The sequence below is a fragment of the Marmota marmota genome, unplaced genomic scaffold, assembly GCF_001458135.2.
Source record: "Marmota marmota marmota unplaced genomic scaffold, marMar, whole genome shotgun sequence".
NCBI lineage: Eukaryota > Metazoa > Chordata > Mammalia > Rodentia > Sciuridae > Marmota > Marmota marmota.
In genome coordinates, this window is record NW_026000174.1 from 13,507,792 (window position 1) to 13,524,789 (window position 16,998).

Here is a 16,998-nt window from a genome sequence, read left to right on the forward strand (position 1 = left end):
CCTCTTCAGTAAACCTTGCTACCCTAATAGGTAGCTTGAGGCTGGAGGAAGGAGACGCCATCCTGGAGCTGGTTTAAAGGTAATTAGAGTCTGTCTCTTTAATTCAAACTCCCTTCGGATTTCTCATATAACTGAACCTTCATTTATGAAGCCTGTGTGGGCTAAAGTATACACAACAGGTGTACCACACAGTTACCACTTCAAGTCCCTGCTTTCAGTCCTTCTGGGTATATAATAAGAAAGACTATTGCTGGATCATATAATAAGCCACCACATTATTTTCCACATGGATTTTATATTCCCAACAACAGTACACAAGAGTTCCAATTACTTCACGTCCCTGCCAGCACTTGTTATTTTCGGGGTTTACAGTAGGCAACCTAAAGGGTGTGAAGTTGGCATTTCATTGTAGTTTTTAACTTATATTTCCTCAATATTGGTGATGTTGAGCATCTTTTTATGTCTTTTGGTTTTTTGATATCTTTAGAGAAATGTCTATTTAAATACTTTGCCCATCTTTGAATCAGGTTGGGTTTTTTGTTACTGAATTTTAAGAGTTCTTTATATATTCTAGATAATCCCTTATCATATTAGGATTGCAAATATTTTCTCTCATTTTGTAGGTTTTCTTTTTACTTTGTTGATAATGTCTTTTGATGTATTTTAACAATTTTGGGGAAGTCCAATTTGTCAAATTTTTCTTTTGTTGACTGTACCTTTAATGCCCTATCAAAGAAATCACTACCAAATCCTATGTCATGAAGTTTTGCTGTATGTTTTTATCTTATTTATAGTTTTAGGTCTTTACTCATTTTTAGTTAATTTTTGTACAAGGTTTAATGGTCCAAATTCACTGTTTTTCTTAATATCTGTTCATACAAGAGCATGGATACCTATATAATACTTCTAGACAACCCATGAATCTGGAATAATGTTCAATTCACAATAAAAATTATTGTTTGTCAACTGATTATGAATCTGAATCTAGGTTATAGATACATGGAAGTTCATTTTATTCTCATTTTTACATTTGTTTAAATATTACAAAAATTAAAAATTTAGAAATTATTTATAACATTTATTATGCTAATTAACAAGCCTCACATGCTGGCTGATAACAAAAATAACTGAAGGACTTAGCCCATGAAATGCAAGTTCTGATTATGATCTTTTGAATGCTAAGTGTGGACTCCAGAGTGAGAGTGTGTGTGTGTGTGTGTGTGTGTGTGTGTGTAAACACATCCCCAGAGACACACAGACATATACACACACACACACCACTATTTCAAATGAGACCCAATCTTAAAATACATTTAATAGTACCCAGAACATTGACCTATCGTGGACTTTCTTTTCCTCACATTTTCTATTGATGTATTTAGTTGTACATAATGGTGGGATTTGTTGCTACATATTTATACATGAACACAACATAATAATATAATTTCAATATCATTCCTCACTATTTCCCCTTTCCCTTCCCTCTTACCTCCCCAGGTTCCTTTCCTCTATTCTACTGATCGCCCTTTGATTTTCATGAGATCCCTATCCCCACCTTTCTTTTCCATTTTCTTCTCTAGCTTCCACTTATTTATCATGGACTTCTAACACTATCTGTGTTCAGTTACTTTGTTTCCAAATCTCTATTCTCCCAGACTCTGTGAGCTTCTTTTGATCAGGGACCCTTTATTTCCAGATACTGGGTGTACAATAAATTTAGTTTCACAAATATTTACAGAGCACCAGAATGTGTGTGTCTGGCAAATTTCAGTACTAAGGATATAGCTCTGATCAAAGAAGCTGAAGTTGTTCACATAGGGCTTACATTCTAGTAGAATGCTATTGAAGTGAATGATGAAATTGAACAGACAAAAAAAAATTACATGACACTATCAATTCCACTATAAAAGGTAACCAATCTGACCATGAGCCCTGAGTCCAGGGTTGGTGGAGGAGTGCTACCCAATGGCAATTAGAGACTAGAAGATCACTAATCATTTTCTTATCTGAATTAGTAAAATAGTCTACTACCTATAATACTAAACTATCTTATGAGAACTGTAGGATCATACAGCTCCATGTTGTTTAATTTTCCTCTAATAAATGATATCAGATTTTTCTTAGAAAAATATGATGTGAAAACATTCAGTAAATTATGAGTTATGCACATTTCCCTCTCTAGTCATCTCTGGGCCAATACGTCTCAAACTGGGACTCCAGACACCTAGGGTGCTTTACAAAGAGAGTATTTGGGAAGCTTTAAGTTAATTTTCAATATATTTTTGGAAAATATAACAAATAATATGCTTATATTCCATAAGATTGTACCCACTAAACATCACCATCTTAATAAACAGGTTTAATACATTTTTTGTTGATTTCTAGGGCCTATTCTCAGTAGAAGATATTTTTAAGTATTTTAAATTCATACAGGGATTTTATAAAAATAATATAGGGATAGGGTTGTGGCTCAATGGCAGAGTGCTTGCCTAGCATGTGTGAGGCACTGGATTCGATTCTCAACACCATGTATCAATAAATAAAATAAAGGTACATTGACAACTAAATATATATATATATATATATATATATATATATTTTTTTTTTTTTTTTAAGGAGAATACAAACTGGTTAAAAAAATAAAAAGAGGTGGGAGCTGGGTGTGTAAGGCACATGCCTATAATCCCCAGCAACTCAGGAGGGTGTGGCAGGAGGATTGCAAATTCAAGGCCAACCTCAGCAATTTAGTGAGACCCTGTCTCAAAATAAAAAATAAAAAGCACTGCAATGTGGTTCAGTGGGTAAGCACCCCTGAGTTCAATCTCCAGTACAAAAAAAGAATTGGGGTCTACTACTTCAAAATCATGCTTCATAATATAATGAAATTATTAGATAATCAAATAGGCATCAGAACATTTCAATTTACTTTGGTATCTAAAGCAATCAATACTTTGTATCCTCTGTCTGGTTCCTAGGCTCTCATTTGACACCAACAACTACCATTTCTATTGGGTCTAATAGCTAACTACTGTTGATGTTGTCCACAAAAACAATGTACTATGGGTGAACTAGGACTATTCTCAGCTTCAATTTCACAGTATCCTCAAATTCTAGTAAATGTTCTCTGGCACACATGGTAAAGCCATAACTTTTACTTGAACAATCACATAAAGAGCATCAAAGCAAATGATTTGTTCTTATGATTCTTACAAAATTTTAAAGACACCACACCGATGATTCTCTTTCCTTTAAATTCTCGAACACCTTCATATTTAAATGTTAGAATTAAGCATATCTGAAACATTTAAGCTAAAATAACATTTTTTCTAATTTTCTCGTTTATGTAATGAATAAGGCATTTAAAATTATCTCAGTACCAGTTTTAGATTCTTACATACATTATGAAGAAATGCATATAAAATTAATTGTAGATGTTTAAGTTTACTCATAAATTGATCCAGCAATTACTGTATAACTCATATGTTTAGCTGCCAATCTAAAAGGTTAAAAAATGAGGAAGACACTTAGGTCAAGTTCTAAGTTGTTGATCATTAAAAGGCAAAGACAGGCCTTCACTCCTCAAAGTTCAAGGAAATTGAGAATCCATTTGTGCTTCACATCCCTAACTTTTCAGCTTCCAACTACAATCTTTTGTCAATCTTCCATTTTTTATCCAAATATATTTATAGCACCAATGGTGAGGGTTACTTTGTAGTAGACTTTTTAGAATTCCAAGTAAAAATAATTAATACTTAACATTTCTATGTGCCAGCACTATTTCACAATAACCTTAACAAGCAAGCTACTATGGAATACATTTTAGAGACCAGAAAGCTGAGACATGGCAAGAGTAAATGTCCCACTTCATGTACAAGGAAGAGACAGTTGTAGGGATTTGAATACAGGCAGTCAGCTCTTAATTACTATAGTGCTGCCTCTTAAGTTAGGGTAAAACAACCACATAATCTCTATTGTGATTTATTAAGTACTTCAATTTGTTTTTAAAGTCTTAGATAAACAAAAAAAAATGATTCTCAGATATAAATAGTAAATAAGTCTTTAAACTTTCACTTAAATCTAGAAAAAATATAATGAAGTCCCAATTCAGAGTAATCAATACCTAAAGCAGATTACTTATGAAGTTTTACACAATCTGGCTAGAGATGGGATATGAAAAATCAATTTACCTGTGAAATATTTTTATATATTGTCTTTTAATTTTTTTAAAATAATTTTTTAGTTGTTGATGACCTTTATTTTATTTATTTATATGTGGTGCTGAGAATCGAACCCAATTCATCTCACATGCCAGGCAAGCGCTCCACCACTGAGCCCCAGCCCCAGTGTGTGTGTGTGTGTGTGTGTGTGTGTATATAATTCTTTTTAAAAGTTATTCCTTGGAACCACCATTTGACCCAGCTATCCCACTCCTCAGTTTATACACAAAGGACTTAAAAACATCATACCACAGGGACACAGCCATATCAATGTTTATAGAAGCACAATTCACAAAAGCTAAATTGTGGAACCAATCCAGATGCCCTTCAGTAGATGAATGAATAGGGAAACTTTGGTATATATACACAATGGAACATTGCTCAGCATTAAAAAAGAATAAGTCATGGCATTTGCAGGTAAATGGATGGAGTAAAAGAATGTAATGCTAAGTGAGGCAAGCCAATCCCAAAAACCAAAGGGCGAATGTTTTCTTTGATATGAGGATGCTGACTCATAATGGTGATGGAGGGGGAGCATGGGAGGAATGGAGGAACTTTAGATAGTGCAAAGGGGAGGGAGGGGAAGGGAGAGGGCAAGGGGGTAGGAATGATGGTGGAATGAGTTAGACAGCATTACCCTAAGTACATGTATGAAGACATGAATGGTGTGAAAATACTTTGTGTACAATCATTGACTTGAAAAATTGTGCTCTATATGTGTAATATGAAATGAATGGCATTCTGCCATCATGTATAACAAATTAGAATGAATAAATAATTTTTTAAAAAGTTAAAAAAAAAAAAAGTTATTCCTGATTCCTGAATGGTTTTGGCTTTAAAGAAAACACATGCATATATATATATCACAATATTTTCTATAATTCTATACAACCTTTAAAATGTTGACATAGATCTATATAGAAAGCTAAATTAAAAGGGGGCAATAAAAATAGCATGTATAGCTGATCCTAAATCTTTTTTTTAAAAGGTCTTAAGCTTAAATTTAAGACATTTAAGTATGGTTATTAGATATCAGGATTACTGGTAATTTTTCTTTTAAACCTTTTTAATAAACTGATATTTTTGTGGGTTTTTTTAACAATTCTTTTGTAAGTATGAAAAATAAAGCTATTTTGTTTATTAAAAGACTCACTAATTGGAAATTTTAACAAAATATTTTATTTTTTATAAGAGGATAGTTGTAGCTACTTCTAGAAGATTCCTTAGTTTGGTTTCCATATAGGAATCAAGTGGCTTTATTTAAATTATTCTCTAAACCTTGAAAACAGTTATAATAATTAACTTAAATGTATAACTGCTGGTCTTCCTCATAAATATAAAAGTAACAAGGATAAATAGCACAGTATAAAAATAACCTAAAAAACTTTCTCCTCTAATTAAATTTATTTAGATCATGTTTTGAATTTTCCAAGTATGACTTTTTTTTTTTTTTTGAAAAGCTCATTACTTGATAAAGCTGTTTTTCCCCATCTGGGTAGTTGTGAATATAAAAATGTCTAACATTCTTCAGATTTTGAGCATCCTACAGCTAACCGTTTTTCCCTTGTGGAGTCAAAATTAAAATTTTTAATATTGAGAGTTTTTCTTTCTCCATGGTTCCACATATTTTATCTGTTTTTAAAGATATGAGATCCTGGAACTATTTTCTGGTTCTAGAAAGAAGCATGCCAACACATACCAAAAGTGGGCATTTCTTCAAATATTACGTAACATTTTAGAGGAGAGAAGAAAAAAATAGCAAATAGTGTAGCAACAAAAACCTCAGAAATCTTAAAATGCTTCAAGCTCTATCATGAACCAGCTGTACATCCATACATAAATCATTTGTCATAAAAGATGAGGCTTCAAAATTAGATGATCAACAATTTAATAAGCATTTGATGAACACTTATATGGAAGATTTTTAGATGTGGTCGAGATAAAGAGACTAAAAAACAGATCCATCTTGAAAGATTTTACCATCTAATAGAAAAAGACATGTTTACATAAACCCACAACGTGCTTTCTTCTTTAGTGTAACAAACATATTTTAAACTTTCTAGGTAAATATAAGCTTATTTTAAAATACATAAACAAGAGAAAAAAGGGGACGTTAGTTGAACATTCTGGCATGGACAAACAGATTTAAGATACATTGCACAGCCAAACAGATTTAAGCGAAATGTTCAAGTTTTAATCAAGTACATCTTATTTTACGTTCAAGGCAAAAAGATAATAAAATTTTTTAAAATACAATTTCAATTAGACCCTAAAACTTTACATTCTTTTTTTTTAAACTTTACATTCTCAAAAAAAAAAAAAAAAAAAAAAACTCTTCACAAAAGATAATGACTCCCTTATCACGCTATTTATTCACTTCAGCAAGCCACTGACCGCATCTTATTACTCTTGTTCTCTGGGTAGGGGCTATAAATGGCATGTTTACTACTTAAATAATATAGTCAACAGTGGGGAGAAAATATTTCTCAAAAACAAGGGGAGAGGGAAAAAAAAAAGAACCAATTAAGAGAAAGCCTATACCATTCATGTGAAGCACAGAATTCTAAAAAGCAGTTCTATCTTTTTCACTACAGAAACCAGGGAGATATGCATAAAAAGACTGGTTTTGGGGTCTTTCCCTCTACATTCAATTTCTCAAGAGTCCAGTAATTCAAAGAAGACAAACAAGAACATACTGGATTACATGTTTCCCAACTCCAATGTAAAGAAATTATTATAACCATATGGTCGAAATCAAGCATCTCACAAGCTGAATAAGAAGAAGAAATAATGGTATAAGCAATAAACTAATCTAACCATTTATTGTAATCCTTTATGTAACAAAAATGAATACAACAAAATTCTTTCCCTTAATCAATGTGTTAAGATGGAGGACTGAGCATGTGTTAATACTTTCCTTCCACTTAGAAAAAAGAAAACTTCTTTTAATAATATAATAAAAACAGAAAAACAGCCAGGTGTGGTGGCACACACCAGTAATCCCAGCAGCTTGGGAGGCTGAGGCAGGAGGATTTTGAGTTCAAAGCCAACCTTAGGAACTCAGTGAGGCCCTAAGTAACTCAGACTCTGTCTCCACATAAAACATAAAAAAGGGCTGGGGAGGTGGCTCAGAGGTTAAGCACCCCTGGGTTCAATCCCTGGTAACAAAAACAAAAACAAAAAAACCACACACACACACAGAAAAACAAAACCATGCCATCGGAAATCAAGATCACAAATACAGAAATGGTTTTCACATCTAAATGTAATAAACAAGAAATCCTAGACAAAAATAGATGTATCATTTTTCTTTTCTTTTTAAGAGCAAAGTAACAGAACTTATTTTTGAAATAAAAAGGAACTGGAGCTACCACAAGGTGAGGGGGGGGTTCCCGGGTGGGTTCCCTTGTTTTTTAATAACAGTATCAAAAACAATGAAAAAAGTCTGGCAAAGATTTGAGGAAAAAGAATTATTTTCAGTGTTGGTGAAAGAATAGTTTGAAAAAGTCTTTTTAATGAAATGGTTAAGTGAATTATGCCTCACCTATACTATGAAAAATCATGCAGGATAAAAATTGTGTTTTTTTAAAATGGTTAAACAAAAAAAGCAAGTTACAGATCATAATATTCCTCAAAAATCCTAGCTCCTGTGAACTATTTACCATCATATTATAATACCCATGACCCCTTTTTGTCATTCCCCCCTCATTCAGAGAAAAACTAAATTTCACCTAAATTTTAGTCTCTGTTCAGTACAGTATTACAGTGGTCATTCCTGAAAACTTCTTTATCAGTTCCTTCACCTCTTCCTTAAACCTTTTACTCTATCTACTTCACCTATTTACTCCCACTTTCATACCTTAAACCTTGTGCATGATATGCAATAACATAACACCTCCCAATTTAACTACTTCCCATTTAAGCCTCTCACATTTAAACCACCACTTCCTAGTTTCCCAGTTTTACTTGTTCAGTAGTGGTCTTCCTTTTGCAATTCTTTCTCACCATCAATACTTCCCATCAACTGGCCCTAATACCCTCATGTTCTCAATCCCCTCCTTAAATAACCTGGATTCATGAACCAAAATTATAACTCTCTTATATACACCTTCAATTTTACTGTATCTGTGTCATACTTCTGACAAAACTAGTTAATCTTAGCATATTGCTTACCCCCAAAATATCCTAACTGGTCTTATTTATATTGTTGTTCCACAATATAGAAACTGCTAGTTACTTAGCTCACATCTATTTTGTCTTTCCTTACTACCCATAGTAAGGATTTTACTGATTATCTTCCTGACTCTGGAAGATAATCTCAAATTTATTTAGTCAGGAAGATAGTGTTCCTCATTTAACACTATGTTTCCCAGCCTCCTTAACAGCAAAAGGGAGTTTGTGACAGTGGACAAAAACAAAAATTTAGGTACAGGCAGGAGGTTTTTAGGAAAAGCTCTTTAAAGGAACTTAAATTTGAGTTCCTTTAAATTAAATTAAACTTGAATTAACAATTCAGCTGACTTCTGCCTACAGCCTGGATGTGCTTCTAGAGAAAAATCAGCCATCTCATATTACAAGGAGACAGGCACTCTTGAAGATGTCTCAACAGAAAAACAAAAATTCAAATTACAATTTTTTTTTTTTTTTTTTTGATACTGGGGATTGAACTCAGGGGCACTTGACCACTGAGCCACAACCCCAGCCCTATTTTGCATTTTTTAAAATTAGAGACAGAGTCTCACTGAGTTGCTTAGTGTCTCGCTTTTGCTGAGGCTGGCTTTGAACTCGAAGTTCTCCTGTCTCAGCCACCCTAACTGCTGGGATTACACCTGGTGAGTTCAAATTTCTGATGTCACTGAGCTATCTTATCAGCCCTATATTGCCTACTTCTCATATTCTTACACTTGATGAAAATAAAACCCTCATTTGTTGTTGTTTTGAAATAAATTTATTGTGCATATTTAAGGTATACAATATGACATTATGGGATACATACAAATAGTAAAACTATTACAGTAAGCAAGTTAACATATCCATTATTTCACATAGTTATCCTTTTTTTTTTTTTTGGCTAGAGTAGCTACAATCTACTCACTTAGCAGAAATCTCAAATTTATTTAGAGATCTCTGCTATTTACAGTAAATACAAATTCTGACTCCTAGGCTCACTATAGTTTTTTTTCTCTCATAGCAACATAAAACCTTTTAAAATTATAAGTGAGACTGTGTATTGCCTGTTTCCCATCACACCTAAATTAAATTGAGGTCCTTTAAAAGATAAACTAGGCCTTCTCTGACCTGGTCCTTCAATCTCTCCCAACTGATCTCTTTCTAAATCCCACCACAATTCTGCTTCCACTATTCAGCTCCAGACATACTGAAACTCTTTAACACTTGAACAAGCCAAACTTTTTGTGTCTCAGAGCCTGTGTTAGTCAGCTTCTGTGATAAAATACTTGAGAAAAACAAAGGAGAAAGGTTTAGTTGCTCAAGGTTTCAGTCCAAGGCCACTTGGGCCCATTGCTATGGGCCTGTGGTAAGGCAGAACATGATTGCAGGGAACACACAGCAGAGCACAGCTACTTAATTCATGGCAATCAGGAAGTGGGGGAAAAAAGAAGAGGCCAGGGATATGATATACCCTTCAAGGACATTCTCCTAGTCACCTATTTCCTCTAACTAGGCCCCACCTCCTAAAGTTTCTACTAGCTCTTAATAATGCCATCAAATTGTGAATTCATCAATGGACTGATTAATCCATGATGAGGGTAGAGCCCTCATGATTCAATCACTTCCCCCAAAGAGCCTCACCTCTAAATACTTCTGCACTGGGAATCAAGCCTTCAACACATAAGGCTCTGAAGGACATTCTAGATCTAAACTATAACAGAGCCTTTGCATTTGTTGCTTCCTTTGCCTGGAATGCTCTTCCCTCACTTCTTTCACATCTCAACTCAAATGTGTCTTCTCCAAGAGACCTCTAACTTTTTATATGAAACTGACTTTTTGTGACTCCTCCCACTCTTACAATTCTTCTTACCCTGCTTTATTTTTATATGTTAAATACTTGTTTGCTTATTTATTTTCTGTCTTTAACCCTAGAAAGGAATCTCACTGAGGTAAAGGAACAATGTTTTCTTCAGCACTATATCCCTAGTGTCTGGCCCATACTAGGGCATCACAAAAATCTGATTAATAAATGAATACACATCATGATCTCATTTAAACTAAAGAAGACTAAATGTGTGTGTGCATGTGTATAACACATAAACAGTCTAAGATATACAATATTAATACCAATAACCTTGGGGAAGAGAGTGGGAAGAAAAGTAAAGAGAGACTTTCACACTTTGCATATTTCTGAATTTATTTTTAAAAAAGCAAAATTAAGTACAACACATAACAGGAAGAAAAGAAAAATTAACATATTTAGAAATACAAACCTATCTTTAGGATCTTAAAATTTAGAAACTCATACTAACTTCAGTAAGCATAAAACTCAAAGGTCCTTGGTTAGAAAAAACATTGAGAAACCCACCTCTCTATCTATATAGTAAGCCCCAGAACCTGCTCCAGTGTCCGAAAAGAATCACTTTCATTCCATAGTAGTCCACTCATTCCAAGCTTGTTTTCCCCAAATCTCCCATGAGTAGTAGATTCTATGATTATCAAATAAAATTAATGCCCTTTAAGCAAACTAGAATTATAGGAATAAAATTTCTTGTTAAACTTCTTATAACCCTCATAAAAGTTTTTATTGTCACTTAAAAAAAACAAAGTCTACTAAATAAAAAGTATATATATATTTTTTTTTTAATTTTTTGTAGTTGTAGATGAACAGAATGCCTTTATTTTGTTCATTTTTATGTGGTGCTGAAGATCAAACCCAGTGCCTCACGCATGCTAGGCAAGCACTCTACCACTAAGCCACAACCCTAGCCCAATAAAAAGTATATTAGTAGTTTGTTACATATCAAATTAATAATGTTATATAGAAATAATTACCATCCACTTACTATCCCATGCTCAGTAGAAACATTTAAAGGTGTTCCTCTCCAGAGGATTCATCTTGATAATTACTGCTTTGTTCATAAAATATGCATCCTAAGAGACATCTTTTTTCTCTATCTAGTTCTCCACCCAAATTTAGTGCCTTTTAATATTTTTACAACTTTATTATATGATATCTTACATATCATATAATTCATCTATTTCAAGTATACAATTCAGCAATTTTTAGTAAATTTACTAAGTCGTGGAACACATCACAAGTCAGTTTTAGAGATCTTTATCACTCCAATAATATCCTTCATGTTTATTTACCACTAATTTTTGTTCCCACCCCCTGTTCCAATCAATCACTAATCCATCACCTGTCTCTATATATCTGTCTACTCTGGACATTTTCTATAAATAGAATCATACACTATATGATTTCTTGGATCTGACTTCTTTCATTTAGCATCTTTTTGAGGATCATCCACATGGTACCATGTATCAGTGATTCATTCCTTAATATTGTTGAACAGTACTCCTTTGTATGGATGTGCCATATAAGTGCCCTTAGATCTTATGATTTTAATGTTTATTTTTCCAAGTTGTACAATGGATGTAGGATAACTTAAATAATTAGAGTAGGAGATAGGGTCCCAGAGGTTTTTTGGTTTTGTTTGAGTGTGGTTTTTTTTTTTTTGGGGGGGGGGGGTACCAGAAATTTAACCCAGAGGCACTTTACCACTGAGCTACATTCCCAGCCCTTTTGGGAGTTGTCAGTTTGAGACAGGGTCTTACTAATTTGCTTAGAGCCTAAGTTGCTGAGTTTGGCCTTGAACATGTGATCCTCCTGTCTCAGCCTCCTAAGCCACTGGGATTATAGGTATGTGCTGCCACACCCAGCTAGAGCTAACTTGTAACTAACCCAAAATAACATAGGTGAGTGTTTCTCAAAACCAATCCAGTTTACACAGAATAAGATTGTCCTAGCTTCACTCAACATCATACCATCAGGTATGATGTTTTTAATATGCCTGCCCTGTCCCTTTCTCAGACAAAAACAAAAGGATAGTTTCTCTCCTATGACTCTTACTATGCCTCTGGTTTCTAACCCCAACTCCTTGTTTTCTCTCTCTTTAAGATTATCTTCAAACTAATAGCTTTAAAATGTCCATATTATCAAAGTTTCTGAAAAGACATATTAGAAGTAAATATCTACATATTTTGGAACTTTATTTAAGACAATCTGTTGGTCTTCAGATGTGTGATCCCTGTAAATATTTTCTTCCTATATAGAAAAAAAATTATGATTTAAAACCTCACAGTAAAAATATTAAAAAATCATAAGGATCAAATCAATACTTGGCACTCTCATTTAAGAGAATATCAAAGAAAATATAGTAATCAAGCACAGTTTTCCATTATTTTCTCTTTAGCATGATCTTATTACATATTTTAAAATTCAATCCTATTGAAAATGCTACAGTATCATTATTGTCTCACCTGATTTATGTTGCCTAATTCAGGTTAAATGGATTATTTAAAACATTAAGTAGAATGATTACCTAATCAATTATAAAGCTAGATGAGCAGTAGTAGTGCAGGGAAAGAGCTATACAAATCCAGCAACATACATCTTATTCCTAGACTTTCCGAAGTCTGTCTTCTACAGGTGGTTCCCAGTTAGTTTGAAAACAACAAAAATAAGATTTATGTGAATACAGCCAAAAGCTTCCTCAATATAAAACATTTTCTAATTAAGAAATTATTTAACTACCCCCTTACTGGTCTCCATTATAATTCTTTTGGAGTACTTAATAGAATAAAAGCAATAAAAAGACAGTATTAGCTACATGTAATTAGAGTAACCTTACAAGATAAGAAAAAATAATCAAAGTGAGTATTAGCAAGGAGAATTGTTAAAGATGCCAAGAAAAAATAAAAAACACATACACACAAATATATGTTGGGGGTTTTTTGTTTGTTTGTTTGTTTGGTAGACTGTTACTGTTGCAGGTGTGTGATAGGCCCTATAAGCTACACTTCCATTTTTAAAAAGACAACTGAAAAGTTGTTTTTAAAGTTTATTTCTATTAGAGCTCCAAATCTAACCAGGCTAGAATAAATATTATGAAGGAAGACAGGTTCTGCGTTGTAAATTTTTAAAAACTAGTTAACCATACTCTCATTAAACAATCTTTAATGTCATTATTTTGACATTAAGAAAATTAATGTCACGGGGCTGGAGTTGTGGCTCAGTGGTAGAGCACTTGCCTAGAGCATGCGAGATCCTGGGTTCAATTCTCAGCACCACGTAAAAAAATAAAGGTATTGACAACTACAACTAAAAATGAATAAATAAATAAATATTAAAAAGGAAAATAAATGTCATGATAATATGTATACTATACCTTTCTCAAGCATTCATATTCCTCACGAAGTTCCCCAGGCTTGCTTATTTTGATTGGTGCTCTGAATATAAATTCTAAAGGTGAAAGGAAAATAAAAATACTTTTAAATAGGATTTTCTAGGAAGGAACCAAGACCTTGTCATACTGTTACCCCCACATTATAAATTACATAAAAAATTGTGATCGTCTTAATTTGAATATTAATTTATTCATTTAACAAATATTTATTAAAGGTTATAAATCAAATACTATTCTAAACACTGGAAGAAGTACTCAGCAAATATAGTCTTTGCTCTTACAGAGCTTACAACCTCATGGTAGAAACAAACAAGTATGTATGTATGTATGTATGTATGTGTGTACGTGTGTATACACACATACAATTCACACACACAGAATAAATGCTATGGGAAAAAAAAAATAAATGTAGGGTGCAAGGAAAAAGTTGTTTCATATAGAGCAGTCTAATAGGAGCTCACTGATAAAAGTAACATGTTAAAAGACCTTAAAGGAAAACTATATTTAAAGCTCTTAGTTTAGCAGTACACAATGATGCACGTCTGTAATCCCAGCTACTTGGGAGGCTGAAGGGGGTAGATCTCAAGTTCAAAGATAGCCTCAGAAATTTAATAACCCTGAGTAACTTTAGCGAGAATATGTCTCAAAAAATAAGGACTGGGAATGTAATAATGAACTAAAAATAAAATAAAATAAAGTTCCTAGGTTCAGTGTTACCAAGTAGCATTTTAAATGAGCTAAAGTTTTACTCAGAACCTTGTATTTTTGTATTTCTTTCTCAACACTGCCAAAGTGTTTTCCTGCATATAACCTGTATACAATCTTGTATATATTTTCAGTATGTTACCTGATATTTTTTTATCCTTAAAGCTTTCAGTGGTTTTGATCAGACTACAAAATAAAGTCAAAACCTCTCAATATATCCTTCAAGGTTCTCCACAGACTGATTACTAATTCTTTCTAAAATACTGTTTTCTCTCAACCCTTGACTATCTAATCACAACATAAATACATATACTGTTAAATTTTTATGTTGTTTTCTCAGCTGTAGTTATGTCTTCTCTCCTTCTCTAGACAATTTTAAATCTGAGCCATTAGGTCCATAGACAGCACACATAGTTAAATATATGGTAAAAACCAAACTGTAGAATAGGAATAAAAAATGCTATCAAAAAGGAGAAGAAAGCACACACCTTTCTCTCCCTAATCGGGTATTACATCATTTCTGTATATTTAATTATCTAACTATAGTCATAATTTTAAGACTTCCTGATAATTCTATATCCATTGAGATTGAGAAATCTTTGCTCTAGAAATATAAGCTACTCAAAATGTTGCCTTTTGTCCTTTTTCATTTGTCTCAATTATTTTATTAAGAGTATTTAGTAGTATACTGAAGAAGGCTGGGGCTAGGGTTGTGGCTCAATGGCAGAGCACTTGCCTCGCATATGTGAGACACTGAGTTCGATCCTCAGCACCACATAAAAGTAAACAAAAAAAAAATAAAGATATTTTTAAAAAAAGAATGCAGAAGACATTCAGAACCATTAGATTAAGAGGAGGAGGAGGAGGAAGAAGAGGAGGAGGAGGAGTCTTCTGTACTATCTTTAGGGGAAAAAAGGAAGGCAACTCATAAAAATAATATTCACGAATTTGTACAAATTCACAACACAGAAAAACAAATAAGATTATAAGAAATTAATCCAAAATTATGGTAGGAAGTTTCAACATATCACAATTAATAAATTAGGCAAATCAAGTAAGTAAAAATATACAAAAACTGGGACAATAAAATCAACAAATTTAATCATGTATATTTATACATATTTATACATACATACACATATGTATACACATTTTTTTTTTACCCAACAAATAGAATACATATTCCTTAAAGCAAAAAAGAAACAATTTAAAATGCTGATGATACACTAAGTCACAAAGCTATTTCAAAATATTTCAAAGAATTCACACTATTCGGACTTTGATCTTTGATCCTGGCTGCCAAAATATTTCCCATGCCTCGCTTTCTAACTATCTGGTTGGTGATTATATTATACAATATTCTTTCTCAATAAATTATTTTTAGAAATATGTTTAGTTGTAGATGGACCCAATACCTTTATTTTATCCACTTATTTTTATGTGGTGCTGAGGATCAAAATCCAGTGCCTCACACAGCTAGGCAAGTGCTCTACTACTGAACTACAGCCCCAGCCCCTCAATAAATGATTTGTATTATTAAACTTTCAGAGCAGATTTCTGTCTAACAATTTTGGCTGATCCAATTTTTTACTTGGTACTTTGAAATAACCAGTAAACAGAATTTAGAAAAACTGGTAAAAGAAAAAAAAAAAACTGAGAGAAAATACAATACTCAAAACAAAAAGAAGGACTTATATACAGACACTTCTTCAGAGATTATTAAAACAATTCTGTAATGAGTGATACTGTATATAGATCACTTTGCATGTCTGCAAATACATCCATATAGAGAGTGCTGGAATCAGATGACTGGGTCAAAAAATAATGTGCTTTTTAACAGACAATACCCAATTGTCCTTACTAAAACCTTTATCAATTAATCCCACTAGCATTATATGAGAGTACCTTTTCTTCACATCTTTTCCAAAACAACTGTATTGAAAATTTAACTCTGTCAATCTAAAATGTGAAATCATTTATTTAATTTTGTGAGTGAAATTGAGTACCTTTCATCCTTTATTCTATTAACTGTTTCTTCTTGATTTGTTACAGCGCTCTATATTAGGAAAATTAGTTCTGTGTTACATGAACAGAAGTGCTTTTCCTACTGTATCAATTGTCTTGACTTTTCTTAGAGGTTTTTTTTTTTTTTTTTTTCAAAGAGGGAGAGATGAGAGAGAATTTTAATATTTTATTTTTAGTATTTGGCAGACACAACATCTTTGTTCTGTATGTGGTGCTGAGGATCGAACCCGGGCCGCACGCATGCCAGGCGAGCACGCTACTGCTTGAGCCACATCCCCAGCCCCTCTTAGAGGTTTTTTTTATAGTTACATTATTCAAACTTTTCTTTTATGTCTTCTGCATTTTGTATCATATTTGCAAAGACCCTTTTCAGGTCAAGATATAATAAATTTTGCCATAGTTTCTTTTGGTACAAACCGTAAGATTCAATCTCAGATCTACCTTTAAAAAAATCTAAATTTTTATTTTTCATTTGGAGAGCAACACAAGGAGAATAATTCTTATTCTGGCTTGTAAATAAGTCTACTATCCAACATAAGAAACCAAAAATTATTTGTAGAGATTCCTTGTAAAAAATGATGATTTTTTTAGGGCTAGGGATGTGGCTCAAGCGGTAACGCGCTACATCC

At 33.0% G+C, this 16,998-nt stretch overlaps 1 protein-coding gene across 1 annotated transcript in view; it reads right to left on the reverse strand.

Annotated features, from left to right (window-relative positions):
- The window catches only part of Rnf169 (ring finger protein 169), a 111,951-nt gene that overhangs the window by 42,254 nt on the left and 52,699 nt on the right, over positions 1 to 16,998 (reverse strand). The window contains exon 3 of the mRNA XM_048787883.1: positions 13,622 to 13,695. Within this exon, the coding sequence (XP_048643840.1) occupies positions 13,622 to 13,695 (74 nt within the window). The remainder of the gene's footprint in view (positions 1 to 13,621; positions 13,696 to 16,998) is intronic.